Consider the following 17579-nt stretch of genomic DNA (forward strand, 5'->3'; position numbering starts at 1 on the left):
TGATTGTCAGACTGCATTGTATTCTGAGGTTTCACTGCTATTTATAACTAATCCAGATGCAATCCTCATGGTACTTTGGGAGGAATGTGACAGAAATAAGGAGGTTTTCAGGTTATAAAAGTCTAAATTAAGCTCAATTAGAGAGACCATAAATCAGGCTCTAGACAGGATTACTTACTGCCCAGACTCACCTTTTTCCCAATGGAGAAATCATCTCAATGTTTGTACCTTACAGGTTGGAGGATGTATTTCATTTAATTTATGACCTCTAATCCCACATATTTAAAGATGAATGTAACGGATAGAAGCACGTTATTGTCTCCTGGATTGAGTGTATTAATGCTTTAGCAATGAATGTGCTTGGTAGGATCTCCAATTTGTTCCACCAGCTGCCTGCTGACGTGCCAGACAAACAGGTTGAGAACAAGCACGTTAAAGATGTCTGTACTTGGAGGACTTAAAACTTCCAGTTTAAAAGGTGGATTTCTTTATAACCAGTGCTACTTTTTAACCAGAGAATCTTCCATAGGAAACGGAGTCCATATGATAAAAGAGCCCATTTGCTCTACCAGTAGGTGCGATATACACCCTTATGTAAGGGATGAGAGAGCTTCCTAATTAAGGGCAGGCTCCTGTGTAGGTGCAGAAGACCAGCTTGTAAGAAGTTGTAGGCACATGCAGTTCTGCAGCAAAGTCTGTTTGTCCCATGACACATAGCTGCTGCATTTGTGCCTCTGAAAGACAAAGGGGGGAATACCACTGAAGGGTTAAATGCGATATTGTTTCTCAATTAAGTAAAAGGCTCCAACTAGTTGGCTTTAAATATTGGCGGTGAAGAGAACACTATGACATATGAGCAGCTCCCCTCACCACCAAGAATATTTGGCTCCATTTAATTAATTCCATTGGCCATTGTCTTAAAGAGTGCCCAGGATTCACCCGAGAGGAATTCACTTGCGTTACTATTATTGAAAAGTGTAACATGGCATTATCTGCCTCAGACAGACTTTTTGTAGCATTGAATCAATTCCCTAGTTCTTGAAAACAACTACTTCATTTGATTTCTTTCATAATTAATGAAATTCAGTAGTAATGCTTTTGCCCCTCTGCTCATGCTGGAAGGATGTTCTGAAACTTCACTGTTTTCAAGCTGAAAACATTCTTCTAATTTTTAGCCTAAATGGACTTGTGGTAGGAACGTGTTCTTATGTCACCATTTAGCTAGCTCTTTATTTTCAGCAGTTCTTTTCCTTCTAAAGTTCGCTATCCCAAATAGAGTTACAGACAGAAGTCATATTCCTTCTACTGCTTGTTTTACTACACTGAGCCAGCCAAGATTTGTGGTTCTTTCCTCTGAAAGGGTGCTACTCTTTTTCCTGATCTCCAATAGCCCTTTTCTGAATCTGCCCCTGTATCAATTCATATTTCTTGCACAAGGGTGTTCAAGATGAGGTCATCTCACAGCCATGTGAAATAGAATTATCTCTTTTGTATGAAAATGGCTCTCCTGATACATCTTAAGATTTGCTTTTACCTGTTTCATGACCACTTTTTTTGAGATAAAAAGTAAACACCTAGAACACAAGGCTTATCATCCTGAACTTCAAGACACCTTGTCCAGAACACAGAAATAGTTTCTCTGCTAGAGAGAGAGTGTCTGTGTGTGTAAAGCTTTATAAGTCATATATGTTATAACTGCACATTGATTGCATGTTTTATAATCACTTTTGCTGAAGAAGGATATCCCCTAGTCCAAGGACCCAGAGCCTAAGAGAGGGTGGCCAGATGCAGGCAAGTCAGAAAAGGAAAGCAGGCAGATGAAGATCTGTTAATTTGCCATTTAATAGACTTTGATATTGAAAAATGTAACTCAGAGCCAGTTAACCTTTAGCTTGTTGGGTGTCTCTAATAAACTACTTCATTCAGAGTGCAGGGATATGCGACTTGCATCCACATCTCTCCATAGTAGCTCCTTCTAGGACAGACTGGATGTGTCCTTATCAGATAAATCTTTCCCTCACGACTTCTCTGGTCGCCTTGCGATGTCTGGTGATGCCTGATGTCTGTAACGTGTGTGTCTGATATAAACTAGTGATTATATGCATCCCACCAGCCTGGTGCTTTTAAAATGTTGCATCTGATATGCAGATGTTTAATATCACACTTGATGGTAAAATGTCTTCTGGGACAAGAAGTAGAGGGAAGAATAGGGCAGAGAGAAACAAATGTGGTGCTGCCTTGTCCATAATACCTTCTGGGATGAGTCTATGGAGGAAACTGGCTGCTGAACATCAGTCAGGTTTTGTCTTGGGAAAAGCTAGCTGGAAGGGCCAGAAAGTTGGCTCAAAATTAAGTAGTGTAGGAGAAGGTCTCAAGGTCACTCTTTGACAGTCTTCTAATTGGGCTGTGGATACATTCATTTAAATCACAATCTGTCTCATTGTGATGGTTTCCAACCACTTAAGAAGTTTTGCTCCTTCGAATATATGCTTTGTGTATATATTTTTTTTTTGGTGTGGAAATATATGTATATTTGTCTTTCTTGTCCATGTAAAATTAACTATGATGATTTTAAGGTACTATAATGCTTCTACCTTTCTTCATATGAAAGTATTTCAGTTCATGTGTATCTGAATGAAAATCAGAAGATAGCACTAAAAAATAATGGAAAAAAATAACGAAAATACTGTACTACTTTAGTTTTTTTACAGTGGTATGTGAAGATCATTGAGAATGATGGATCAAGGGTAGTACTGTTATTAAGGGACAATTGCAGAGAGGGATACTTCATTTATTGTTGTAACAACGTAAGTTACACATTAGTCATTTCTGAACTGAGAATTTTAGTTTTGCTTAAAAAAAACTTCCTGCTAGATTTCATATTTTAGGCATCTGATAGTTTGAATTTGGGGTTCAATAATGAGAAAAGTAAATTTGTCTGTTAAACTGCCAAATTGGCTTGGGGTAGAGAGACATAAAAAGGTGAAGGACAGGCTTAAGTAAAGAGGAGTCAAAGTGGTGACATGAGGGAAGGGAAAGAAAATGAAAGGATACCAAAGCACCATTGGTTTGCTTGTTATTTGTCTAAATTTTACTTTCCTTTGGGATGCTGTAGTAGATATGGTGTGCTGCATGAGAAACAATGCCAGGAAAGACATAGCAATGGTCTCCTCTCAGCTGATACAGTTTTTAAAAATCCATTTGAAACTGGTGAATGTGAGGATGGAGAGGGTCCATTAGAGTGATGCTTTCTGTTATTAATGGCTAGCAAGTGAAAATTTTCTTTGAAACATTTGAACATGTTCTTTTATTTGGCAAGCATTAGTCCAGAAAACTAAGTTAGCAGAATTTACCTTTTTCAAACAGTTGTGTACTTGGAATTCATCTTTGCTGCTCAAGTTACAGGTCATTACAGTAATAAAGTTTTCTTATTCCATGACAGAATATTCATAATGCCTTTAAAAAATTCAGCTAGATAATGGTCCGCAGGATCTGGACAGCAAGACTTCAAAAGGCAGAGTCCTCTGATCTCCAGTTTCCTTATTCATTCTAAGCTTGGAAGGTTTCATCTATCAAGCGCAGATTAAGTTTTATTGGTTGATAGTCTAATTGCATTTGTATTATCTTTTCCCTTAATATTATTTTCTTTTCTCTGTGTTGGATTTCATCCAAATATTACTATTTCCATGAAACAGTTTTCTGAAAATGTTTTGCTTTTGCTTTGATGCTTAACTGCTTACCACGTGAGTGCCACTATAAGGTGCTGGTTCCTGATAATAGCGTTTTCCATCTGTGAGGAGAAGTTTCCACAGTCTTCCGTACTTTACTTACATTTGATAGAGCTCTTTGGTTGAGGCTTTTCATGGACAAGATAAGGTTTGGTTAAACATCTGAACTTTTGAATGTTTATCTGAACTAGATTTGACCTCTAAATTTGTCCATCATTAGTTATTTTGCTTTTCTTTTTAGAGACTAAATTATGCTATTAAATATGTTCTAAAGTAGGTTAAGTCCCTGTGCAGTTTGTCAGCTGGAACATTAATTTTAAAGCTAAAACAGTCTTTTACTGTATCTTTTCAACATTTTGTCTGAGTTTTAACTGTGGCTGGTCAAAGCAAGGGTCAGTGCACCCATGCAAACCCCACATGTAGTTGATCGAAGTGTCTCAAAGTTGTTGTGATGACTGGCCTGATTTTATTTCAGGAAAAGATTGTGATATATAGCAATCATACGCCTGCCCAGACAAATGTTCCAGTGCAGCTGTTCTGAAGACTGGACAAAGTACTAAATGTCACTGGGTGCCCTGCAACATCTCTGGAGGTCTCTTCTCTGAGCACAAGGGTCAGGCAGACTTGGGGTCCCAGCTACCTGCTGCAGCAAACCCGTTGCAGGAGCAGTGTAGGAGATGCTCGTTTTTGGGCTCCCAGTCACACATGCTTTTGTTTTTACGTAGATCCTAAAGCTCCTGTAATGGAAGATCTTTCCCATCACCTCCCTGTGCAGCTCTGACACTAGTCTGTAAGCCAAAGCAAGGAGCTGTAACTGCTGAAAAGTTTGAAAATCAGTTGTGTGTTAATACATAGAAATCATATATCTGGAAACACAAAATGAAGTTAATGGCAGTGAAGTTCACTCTGTCCAAGTTTTACATTTATGTTCTTATAGATGTAGGAGATTCCTACCAGCACTTTCACTTAAGGTAAGAAGTAAAACAGATTCTTAAATTCATTGAATTTTTCTGTTTTAAAAAATGAGCTCGTGGTTGATCCTTTGTTCTGCTATACTTACTCTAATGATTTAATTGAGGTAGAGATAATTTGATAAAGTAGAGTTCATGTATAAACAAAGTATGGCAAATGGATTTCAGATCCTTGACTAGATATTCTTTGATTACTTTAAAGATAATGGGTTTGCCTTTCTCCTTCATAAAATATCACATCTACAGTCAATGGAAAATGCTAAACTTGCTTTATTAGAAGAGAAAAGTATACTGGAACTTGAGGTTTGAAAGAGCAGATGTAGAAATGAATGTTGCTACCACCTTCATTGGAAATAAACAATTTTAACATGTTGGTTTTCATAACCTATGCACTATAAGTTAATTCTATCCTTTATTGCATGAGAAGCAACAGAAATACATCATGGACCAAAAATATATAGTTATGAATATAATTAAAGGCTGAGTGTAATGGGAATACAATTAAATTTAAAAAAAAATAAATTATTTTTTAAAATGTAGAAGTATGAAATAAAATTAATAAGAGTCTCAATAAAAAGGAAATTCTTTGGTATGATTTTCTTTCTGGAAAGATCCCGTAAGATCAGATCTGAAAAAAAAAAAAAGATACAACAAGGTATCCAAGTTCATTTCTAAATTTAAATATATGAATCATCTGTACAAGTCTTAACAAGGGTGGTATAAATACAGCAATGCCAAGTCTCCCTTGTTGTCTACAGATAATTAGTTTGTTTTCCAAAGCATAAGGCAGAATTATATGTAGGTTTTGAAGTTAAAAGTGCACACATGTCTGGCAGTACCCAGCCACTCAGAAGGGTTTTCTTTTGGCATAACAATCTCTCTGGTGCTCCTTGTAGAGAAAGGAACTCTGTAACTTACTTGTCCTTTTGTCTGAGCAATTTAATGCAAATTATGACTATTCACATTATGTGCAAAAGGTTGAAAAGTGTTTGTTTGAATTTTTTTTTTTTTCTACTAACTCAGTTGGGAGGTAAGCTTAAAGACTTGAAAGTTACTTACATATTCCACAATAGAAGAAAACAAACAGAACTTTGTATTCTAAAAAAAAAAAAAATTAAATTACATTGGTAGTTGTAAATTACTGGTTCAACTTGATCTGGAAATAATCTTTAGTTCCTTGCTCTATCTTCCTCAACCTTTAATTGCGCGGTTGTTTTCTTTTGGGAAGTCTGCTTAAATAATATTTTTATATCATATATGTCAACTTCAATAGTCATTAAATCAAATATATCAAATACTACTTTTTTTTTTTTTTTTTCTCTGCAACTATTGCATTTTAGATGAGTTGGATGAGATTCTATGGCTAAAACCACTGGAAATCAGGTAGTGAAGTGCAGGGCTGCTATTCAAGTCCTGTATGTTAGACCATCCGAGTTATTGAATATTTCCCTGGGAAATGAGGAAATCCCCTTTCCTGGGAAAGGGAAGAAGCACACCAAATGCAAAAAGCTGCTCCCTCACTCTTCTGACCTTTGCCCATATTTTTCTGTGGCCAGATGACTCTTAACCTGAAGAGATACAGAAAGTGGCTACCAAAGGAGGCTTGAGACCAGACATGTCCATAGTGGTCTGTGCTCCTACCAAACTGTCCTCCCTTGTGCATGCAGCCACTTGTGCAAACTGACTGTGTCGAATCCTAATCCCTGGTACAGGCTCATCGAGAGCATTTTGCCCTTCCCAAGCACTCTGTACTCTCTCTTCCTAGAGCCCAAGCAGCCTGACTGTGTGTTGCAGCAGCTTTCATCCAAGTCCCACATGTTTTACATTAGATGAACATAAACTGGTCATACTGTATGAATAAAGCAAACTCATTGATTTCTGGCATTGTGGGTTTTATATTCAAGTAAGTGTGGATAATAGCATTTCTAATATTGTGACAGTACTAAAAAAAATGTGAAAGGAAAGGATTGGCATGTCCTGGGTGATCTAGTCCAGTCCCTCCTATCACAAGGTACCATGCTCTGTGTCCCCTTGCATAAATTTATTAAGCTTCATCTTAAATTCTTTTAGTTTTATTTGCTACCATGGCTTCTTTGAAAGGGTGTTTTAGAAATTCATATTATGGCCAGTTCATACTCATTTATTCTTGTGCCAACATTGTTCTTCAGTTTAAACAGCTCTTCTCCCTCCCTGCTGTCCTGTTCTCATCTCCTGCTCCTTTTCCTACCCCCACGAACATATTCGGAGAGAACAATCACAGCCTTTCTCAGCCGTTTTCTAGCTGGCCAAGCACGCCAAAATCCCCATCCACTTACAGGAGCTAAGCAGCCTCTTCTCCTGGTGGTTCCCACGGCATTGCCTACACCTTGTCTGCCTTGAATTCAGCTCGTGCACATCAGCCTCTGCAGTTGCACCCAGGTGGAGGTTCACCAGGGCCTCGAGCAGCAAGTTTGTACTTTCTCCTCTCTCCCTGGCTTTATTTATGCATGTTTTTCATAAATAGGTCAGTGAACTTATGACCAATTAATCCACCCAGGTATCTCACTTACTTTCATGTTTCCAACCTCTGAGTTTTCAGTTTGTAACAGAAATATTTTGTATTAATCCCTCTGTGACAGTGCGTCTGGTAGTATTAGGTCTAATCTGTTTCTCCAGCTTCCAGTCTCAAAGTCACTGAAATTTTGTATCATGTCCTGATTTGTGTCTGAGCTGATGATGCTTCCCAGCTGTGAGTCACCAAGTACTTTTGAATGCTCCCACTTTTTATGTTGGTCATTAATGAAAACACAAAGATCAGTTCCAAGAATATTTAAGGGCTTGCACTAGTAACTTTCTTTTGATACAGTAGGTCTCCTTTCAACAAAGCTCATTTTAATACCTTATTTAGTCACTTCAAAGTTACTGTTTCAGTTCTCTCCATCTTCTCCAGTTTAACTGATAGTTTCCCATTTGGCATCGTATCAGATGTACAACTGGAGTTCAGATAGATTTGGCCTATTGCATTTCCCTTTTATTAAAACAAATAAACAACAACAACAAAATTTTATTAAAGAAAGATATCAGGTTAGTCTGGTATGATCTTCCTTTAAAAATCCAAGACATGCTCAGAAATATTACCTTGCTTTTCTAAATATTTAGCTACAAATGCTGTTAAGAAAATCTGCACGGTGACTGCCATTTTGTTTCACAATGTAAGAGTGCAATGATGTTTTTATACACACTATTCATTTATTTCCATTTATTATTAGTGAGAGACAAAATTTTTTTAAAGTTTATATGCATCAGCGCATGACGCAAAATATGAGTTATACAGTCATTTTATTGAATCTTTACTGCTAATGCACACAAATTTCACAAAGTGTAATGACAATACTGAGCACTTAAGTTGTTCGGCTGTCATATTACAGCAAAATTATTTGCACTATATAATCACTGTTTTCCTTTTCCTATTGTTTATTTCTGAGCGTGCTTCATAAACATTTGCAAATGCAGATATAGTTGCTGTGGCAAATATCTGTTTTAAGACCATAAACTTGAATTACTTCAGGTCCTTTGGTGCCCATGAAAACAAAATCTTCCTAGCATCTCCTGGCCAATGATACCCAGTCTGTCATCTGATGCCGCAGTTCTCGAGTCTACGCTCTGTAGTCACAAAACCTGTAATTTTAAAGCTTATCATAAACATAGGGGTTGGGGGTAACGCCTGATTTCTGTATTTTCCCCACCAATCATTTGTGTAATGCCTCCAAGCAAACCATGTTTTTGTCTCTCATTTTGCTCTTTTGCAAAGAAGATACAATAATTATAGTGTGGGGATAACTCGTGAGACCTGCCCGGGAACTTCCCAAAGGAATAAAACAGGATGACTGACAAAAGTCTTTAGCTCAATAAAGTAGGTGTAGTGAATTCATTATCCCTAGTGAGCAGGCTTTATTGACTCCATCTCAGAAGATCACAAAGAAAAGGAAGGAGGCAGTGACTTGGTTTTATCAGTGTCAAAACTTTGGTGCTGGCTGAAACACTGACCACTTATATAGACAATAATGCATGCTGCTCATCCCCTAAAGGACTACAAGTAGTTTTACCTCAGCTGCAGGCCAAGAAAATATGAAAATGACGTTGAATTCTGAGTTCCAATGAAGTCCAATAAAAGTTAAAGTCATGAGTCATTATATATTTTTAAATTACAATGTCTCCTGGAATGTAGGCATAGTCATACGCCATACATTACTTGTATGTTTCTTGGGGAGGATGAGACAGTCTTAGCAATTAAACATGCCTATTCCTTGAAATTAATTAATGAATTAACCCCTTTAAATAATTTTTTACACGTATGTGATAGTACTGCTGTTAGACTGGCACTTTCATTATCCAAAATTGAAGAGAACTATTTACTTCTACCTCCCATTTAGCCATCTCAGCTTTGATTCAGTCCTGCAAGATGCTGATGAGGGCTCTGGACATGAGTCTGTAAAACACTTTAAAAAATCATTAGTTCAAGATATGTGAGATCACAGCTAAACCCATGGATCTGTTCGTGTGTTTTAAGATAGTTGCGTCTAGGTTTTTGATCAGTGTATTCTGGATTTTGAATGATCAAGCTTGTCCCTTTTATTATTCCATGGAAAAAGAGTTATTAAATCATAACCATGGGTGTTGTTATGCTACAAGTCATCTCCATTTCTAAGAACTAAGAACTTCCTGAGGCTTTGAAGTCCTCAAGAGTGTTAAAAAAATGAACAGTGCTCTGTCCAGACTAGTTGTTCTGTTTTTACCTGCAGAACAAGACTAGTGGAAGAGAAGAAACAAATGTGAAGTTATTTGAATTTCTTAATGCCTTACCCACTCCCACTGCTGCTCCTCAATCTGTATGAGTCCTTTCCAAGTGAATTACGTACCATAATTTTGGGTGTTATAATAAACAGATAGACACCATAATAATGTATTTCAGTTAGGAAGAGGTACTTGAGAGAAATTGGTTTTGCTATACACATGATGTGAGACAATCAATAGTGCTTTAGTCTGACAAGCACTGTCAATATCCATTGTCACAGTTCAGAAAGTCATTAATGGATAGTTCTTCAAAAACCAATGCTTTCAACATGTTAGAAGTGTTCAGATATACTGTACCTGGCAGGAATTAATCATAGGTAACCCTTGGGATTTAATATAAATGTTTTGTAAATTAAGAGTGAAATAAAAGTCGTTGGAAGGAGTGTGAGATCGTGTTACATGGAGTTAGGAAACCTTGCCAATGAAATATGTCGCTGTTTAGGACATATTAAAACATTTTACTTTCTGCCTAGAATGTCACACCCAGGACAACCAGTCTGCTAGAAATATATTGTCTAGGTACATGATTTGTGTTTTATTTTCTCTACTAAATTCACAGAAAGTAATCTCTAAAATTTTGATCCTTGCTCTGAAAGGGTTGTAGTCTCGCCTGGTTCTTTTAGTTGTGCCCATGCCAAAATCGTAGAGAAAGGCTTTCGCAACTTCACCTTGCAAATACTTTAGCCACAGCTTCAGCCTGCTGAAGGTGTAATGTTTTTATTATCACTGCATCATATAGACAATGTAGTGCGTTCAAATAAGGCTCACAATTTGTCTGTACATCACCAAACTTCCATTGACTCTGATGGTGCTATTTTTGCAGAATGGTGTGAGGCATAGGGCAATGCATTAATTCCTTCCTTCCTCCTGTGTTCTTGTGTAAAAGCTGCATATATTTTTAGGATTTTTTTGCTGTTGAATAAGTATTCAGGGGATTTATATAGGGCCCCCCAAAAGACAGGTCAGTTATTATCTTGATTTAGGTGTGTTTTTTTTTTTTCCCTTTTTTTCTTTTTCCAGAGAATTTAGCCTCTAGTTATCCTTCCTATTTCAGCCAGTTTTCTTACAATGCTATTTAACACCAAGAGGCACAAATAAGTTTTTTTTTTTTTTTTCTAATGCTCTATTTATACTATTTTCTTTTTGTACCTGTTCTGCAGGACACTTCCCTAATGCGATAAGCTGTTGTGATTTAATATACCTTAATTCTAGAGCGGATAGCAAATTGCCTGAGGAAAAGAACTTGCTTTTTGTTTTCATTTATCTATTAATACCTCTGGAATAAATAAACACTTAATAAAGTGACCAAAGTAATCAGAAATGGTTTGTTTGTTTGTTTGTTTGTTTTACATCTGAAGGGTCCTAGCTAATTCCCAGCCAAACGTGAAAGCCAGCCTGTGCTCATGTTATGTTTTTTTGCTGCTGGGTTGAAGTGTCCTGTACCTCTTTCCAACAGAAGAGTTAGCATAATATTGTACTTGCTGTTGGGTTCCTCTCTACATGTACTGTAAAAATGCCCTGGCCCAGCAAGAGCAAGCATGTCTTTTATTTTTCTGTCTCAAAAGTTATTAGTAAGATATAAAAAAAAAAAACTTAAGTGAAGAGTCTGTGTAAAGGGACAGGAATTATGCTTCTGTTCTTTGTTGATTTTGAGGCACTTATGTGGCTCTGTCAATGTGAATAGCTTCAGAACTGAGGATATGAGTTCATTCAGTGCAATCAATCACATGGCACACCTATGCAGTTTATGCCAGAGGATTTGAGAACAAGCAGCAGATTTATTTCATATCATTTTGTACTTAGGTCCTTAAGTATCCTGTCTTTCTTCTGTGTGGAACTGCTTTCCACTTTTTTATGTTGTCTGAAGTTTGCCAGCTCACTTTCATGGAAGACTCATGGCCAAATTCAGAACTTGAAATTTAAAAAGGAAGGTACTACTATATATATATATATATATATGTATATATATATCATGGTTTTTCAGTTTTATAACAGAATATTTTTTTGTCTCTTGGAAGTAACATTTGGTGCTCTTTTTATTTCTAAATATAATAGCAAAGTCATTTTAATGTGGGGATATCGCGAGAAGAATGGTTTGGCAAGAGAAGGGCTATTTGTAAATGAGATTCCCAACAAGAATATTTCTGGCTAAGCTTGATTTTGGAACATGCTATCTAAACCCTTGAATTTCTGGGAGGTTTGGAGTTTCCCTCTGGTGACTCACACGTTTAATAGAATAGGAAAATCATCAAAATTAGCTTTGCTGCTGTTTTTATCTATGTGCTATACCATACAATGTATAACATACAAAATCATCCATGACAATTAATATTTCTACATCTAGACATAGTTTTAACACTATAATTGCTGTTTTAGGTATAAAACTTCCAGCTGGGTTAATGCATCTTTCTAAGCAGGAGGATCTTTACCCTTTTATCAAATCATAGATTTCCCCATCCTACCATTCACAGTATGATCATGTTTACTTCAGTTAAAGTATCTTAACAGATTTGGCTTATTCTTAGAGCTAAAAATGTAAATCAAGTGGGCATTTCAGAGTCCTGCAGAATGGGAAATGTGGCACGCATCTTAACTGACTTAAGAGATATTTTCACTCCTGCATCATTTGGAACTGGGAAGCTTCACACTGGAAGTCAGGAAAAAGCAAACCTACATGTGAATTGATATGGACAGAATGACCCAAAGCAACAAGAGAGTCCCAAAACTAAACACAATTCACTTCACTGTTTCAAAGTACCATTAAGATGCAGAATTAGAAACATCCATTTGTTGTTCTTTTTATAGCACAGCCAAGTGACTTGGAATTTTAGCTTGTCCCTGCCAAGGATTGCTCAATTTCGAACAAAAAGTCCTCAACTATAATGTTAAAAAAGCACCAGCCATCAATTGAATGCTAATCTTTATATTCTATGATATATCACTCCAAGAATGCTACCATTAAAAAATGTGAATTCTATTTTTCATAAGTGATGGATTATTGTACCAAGCTGTGTATTTTCCAGTAAAGTGTCCTTTTATTTGTCCTGTGTGATTACTAGTTTGTGGAAGTATGTGTGGGGTCATTTTAGTGCTGTGGGAAAATGGAGCACTCTTCTGTTAAAATCAGTAGTGAAATCAGAAGCAAACTATGCTCTGATCATCATAGGCATGTGTTTAAATATTGCTTTCCTTAATTGGCTATGTTCTATTTACTTAAAATGAACAATTTGGCAAGTTTTTCTCCCTTGACAACAGCAAAGCGTAAACCATTTTATAAGTTTGGCTGTTAAAATCAGATTTGTAATGTAAACCACAATATTCCAGGGCTGTTACTGTTGCTTAACCAGTTATTTTAGCTTGCCATTGTTTTATAATTGTGCACCTTTAAACATTCTGGCTCTGTTTATACCTTATGCAAAACTTCATGCTACAAAATAGCCCAATAATTTTGATCATAATTTGCTTTTTGAAAATCTCTTCCCCTGGATCCTCTACACAAAGATCACTGCATTATAGGAGACTCAGGGTAGGGGAGATGGGGGAATATCTCTGTTACTGCAGCTACATTATGAAGGGCACTACTTGGAAGTTCAACAGAAGGGACAACGGATCAACACTTGCTAGATCAGCTTGTGGAGAATACTCTGGTGGATTTTTAATTAATTAATTAATTTTCAAGAGAAGACGGGAAGCTGTTCTCCCCTCAGAAACCAAAAGCCACCCCTCTCTCACGTGGAGGTCCTTGCCAAGGGAAGCTGTACAGCTCTGGCTGCCCTGTTGTCCTGCTCAGCACTGGGGCAAGAGAGCCCAGTTAGTTAGCCAAGGGTGCTGAGGCTCAGGTGGTTTGTCACAAATCTTTAAAAATCTGCTTCTTCAGTGAAACATTTGGAGCATGTCTCCATATGGCATCTCAGTTTCTTCTGGAGTGTCCAGCCTTGAGTTTCTCCTTGCTACTAACACAGCCTATTTTCTTAGCTGTGATGGTGCCCTGTAAGCACCTCAGCACACAAGAAGTTAAATTTATGCCTTTGAAATTTCCTCTAGGGGATTTTCTGCAGCTGGGTTCTGTGTCTTTTTTGACACAGAGCAGGAATAAATTGAGCTCAAAATGTTTCTCAGTTTGGTAAATGCCTAAATATAATAAAATATAATCATTAGGACGGGAATACTTTTCTTTCCATAAATTAATGCATCTTGCACACATTTCATGGCATGCAGCCATGTTTTCTATAACTGCATTAAATATATATATAGCGCTTAATCCATCTTGGCAAGAGAACTCAGTCCTTCACTAGTGGTGTAACCATCCATCCTTTCTCATAGCGAGCAGTATATAGCTAATAGTGCATAGCGCACTTCCAGTCTGGACATTTAGTTGCAAAAATCATCCATGTGAAACTTGTGGGATTCCAGAACATTTCATGAGTAAACTGGTAGCCATCCAAATACTTATAGGCAATAAATAATACAACTTTGTGACTAACCAGCAGAGTGAACTCATCACGTTTATTCACAAAAATATTAATCAGATGCTCTGTACTATCCAACCAGCTACACTCCTGACCTACTGCATGACTTTATTAGGGTGGTTTGGGCCATTGTTTTACAAGAATATTTGAGCAAACTATTACTACTTTAAAAAAATAAAATTTCACGGAAGCTTTTCATTTTGTTTTCCTTTAGTTTTCAGATTGAACTACAGTGCTTCTGACTCAAATGACAGAAACCGAGTTAAGAGCAGATTAAAGAAGTTTATCTCTCGAAGACCCTCCTTGAAAACGTTGCAAGAAAAGGGGCTCATCAAAGGTGTGTTCTCTTTTATATTTTTTGGAATAAAAAGTGAAAATTGACATATTAATTTTCCTCTTTCATTCTCAGCTAAAAACATATGTGCATTAGACAAATACTTCTTAGATATGGTTTTGTTGCTGTTTCTTGGAAAATTTAGACAGCTGAACTGTAAAGAAAAAAATCAGCATATGGTTCCCTGTACCTCTGTGCTGACTGCTTCTTCAATTTTTTTGCTTTCCTGTGCATGTGATAGAAGCCTCTCCACTTAGTACAGTCACTCACCATGCACCATGCAAATCAACATGCTGCACCACTCCTTTTCTTTTTAAGAAAAGATTTCTGATATAGTTTGGTATTTAAAATAAGCAATGGGAACTTCAGATGCTGTGCTGGCTAATTTGTTTTCTAGAGTAGGCTGGAATACTTTCTGCTGTCTTCTCATTATTTTTCTAACTTGCCAACAAAATACATTTTTAACAATTTAAAATATGTGCCAGTGAATAATAAATGCTTTGAATCTGTGATTTTTTCCTGTTCCAGTTTCTTGCTAAGTTGGTCAGACATCACTTTCACATATCCTTAAAAAATGGCTTCTTTGATAAAAAGTGTTTGCTAGATTATCCAAGAAGTATTTTCCTAAGAAGCTGATAGTTAACTTGAAGGCAGTAGCGTGCTGACCACTAATAATCAAGTAAAGCCATGTTTTCAAATATTGTCTGGAATGATGCTTTAAAAATTTACGCACTCCCAAATTATTATGTGTGAAACCCACAACTGCACATGCAAATTGACTAGAAAAAGGCATTTTGCCAGCAGCCCCTGTCAGTCTCTGGAGTGTGAGCTTTCCAGTGGTGCGTCAAAAATGGCAAAGGGTGTTGCTAGTGTGTATTAAACTTGTCTGTCCTGTGCCAAGAGATTGACCCCGGCTAGCACAAGCTGAAGCAGCCACAAGAGTTAAACACTAGCTGGGCCCATGTCTGAAGAGAAATAGGAGATTTTATGAATTAACTTTGTACATTTTAGATACATGCAAAAATGTTCAGCACAGTGTTTCTTCCTCTAAGGAAGTCTTCAATATGTGAAACCATTATGTGCCTTAATGGTGGGCTTCTGCTTCTAGTTTCCACAGACGCTTTAAAAAGTGTCATAGATACACACATGTGTGTGTGAGTGTGTTCACACTCTCACACGCCAAACTTTCAGGATCTGTCCTTAAAGATTCATAGTGTTTGATTTCAATACATAGAAGGGTTTTGCCTCTTTGAAGTACCCTGTGGGTTTAGGGTGGGATTTTAATGCATCACATTAGTTTGTTTCAGTTATTACAGTAATAGAGTAGTAATTTATAGTCTTTTAATTTCTGGATTTAGGGGTGGGTTTTTTTAGTTTAATAAAGTGTGGCTGATGAATCTCCTGCGGTGTTACATACGGATCAGATGTGATCCCTGCTAACAAATCCAGATTCATTAGCATAACTCAAATCCATCCTCTAATATATCTCTCTAGGAAAGCCAGATGCATTTGGTTTTGGCTACACTTGCATTAAGGTCTTGATTCGTAAACATAGCTTGGTTCTACCTGGGATACTCTTCTACAGAAAAACAAGATGCATGATTTGTGGCACAGTAACTCAGTGTCGGTACCCAGCACAATTTTATTACCAAACTAATGTTACCATAAAGAAAACATGTTAAGTTATCTACCATGCAGTTTCATTAGGATTAGGTTTTGGCCATGCAAATGAGGCAGGATTCGTTAACACGGCTTAATTCCAATCTACGGTAAGTCTATGTGAAATGCACATTTGATAAGGTTCCTTCATTGTCTTCACCAGAGTTTATCCCTTAATCTGTTAAAATGTTATGAAAATGCAGTTGCAGTGCTTCTACATAGACCACTTTTAAATGTTAATTTTTAGGCTCACATTAGAATATTTTTAAATCACAAAATGCAACCATCCAGATTAAAAATTAAAAGCCTGCCAAATTTTGTATTATAAAATGCATCTATTTATTTTTCTAAAGGTGAATGAAATGGTTGCAGAAACCTCTCAAAACTATTTATTTGCTTGTTTCTTCAGGGAAAAAAATGTTAACCAATTTTTACATGAGCAAAATTCCTCCAGCTCTCAGAACACACATACTAACTTTTATCCCATAGGGAAACGCTTCTGTCAGAATTGTAAATCCCTTAAAATAGGGGCTCATAATAAAAGTGTGTCTAAAGCCTTGCAGGACATCTCGGTACCGAATTTCTGACAAAGAACTGTTCTGTGTGCTAGTGAAGAATTGATATAAATATCTACGAAGCGTGTGGTGTTAATTACTCCAAAGCAGTGGCACTGTAGGTGCTGTGAAAACCTTCACTTTTCATCAAGTGCTATTCATATTTGCCAGGGGCACTATAAAGCTCTCAAATCTATATTGATTTTTTACATTGTATGTCACATTGGAACCAAAACTCCAATAAATTTAACACGTAAATTATAGTCATGAGTAAATACATTTTAAGGTGGTAAGTTCACTTAAACACAGTTCTGTGAGCTGTTAGTCACTGATGTGTACACACTTGGCCAGAAGACGCGACACATTTCTCTGCATTAACCAAATTTGGGAATACAGGCTTCAAAATTAAATAGCAGTTTGATCTCCTGGGGTACTTTGTTCTGCCAACAGTATTATCAGAAAATCTAGAAATTATGTGATTGTCATTTAACTCTTAACAAAACTTTGTTCCTGTAGGATGTAGGAAATATCTGTAGTAAAAAAAGTATGCTTTTGTCAAATGGGAAGAATAAGAAATAGGAGGATGGTAATCAAACAAGGGAATGTGACCAGGGTGTAAAAGTTAGTTGTATGGTAATCTGAGAATGAACTGCTGCTTTATATGACAAAAAGTTATTTTTGTCATCACTGTCCCATTTGCTTTTTAGTCTTTTTCCTATGAGAAGCCTGAACATGAAGCACGCTGGCTCCACTTGTTGCAATGGGCTGGTGCATGGGGCTTTTCATGCTCCAGTGAGAAATCCCATGAAGATTGTCAGCCCTCATAGTTCCATCTCACTTCTACTTACACAAAATATCTTTGTAATAGAAGAATTTTGAATCATTTCTGTGTTGAATCATTTCATGTATGGGGCTATACGCACACTTTTGTTGGTGTATTTCCACACATGCATGCAAACCTAGAAGGAGAAAATAGGCATGTTTCAGGCCTGCCATTTTAACAGTGTTATTTCAAGAATAACTGTGTTCAA

The 17579-nt window shown here is 36.9% G+C and overlaps 1 protein-coding gene across 1 annotated transcript in view; it reads left to right on the forward strand.

Annotated features, from left to right (window-relative positions):
* ARHGAP15 (Rho GTPase activating protein 15) overlaps positions 1–17579 on the forward strand; it is a 313229-nt gene that overhangs the window by 162488 nt on the left and 133162 nt on the right. The window contains exon 8 of the mRNA XM_035556046.2: positions 14216–14338. Coding sequence (XP_035411939.1) covers positions 14216–14338 — 123 coding nt within the window. The remainder of the gene's footprint in view (positions 1–14215; positions 14339–17579) is intronic.

Source organism: Cygnus atratus, chromosome 6 (genome assembly GCF_013377495.2).
Source record: "Cygnus atratus isolate AKBS03 ecotype Queensland, Australia chromosome 6, CAtr_DNAZoo_HiC_assembly, whole genome shotgun sequence".
NCBI lineage: Eukaryota > Metazoa > Chordata > Aves > Anseriformes > Anatidae > Cygnus > Cygnus atratus.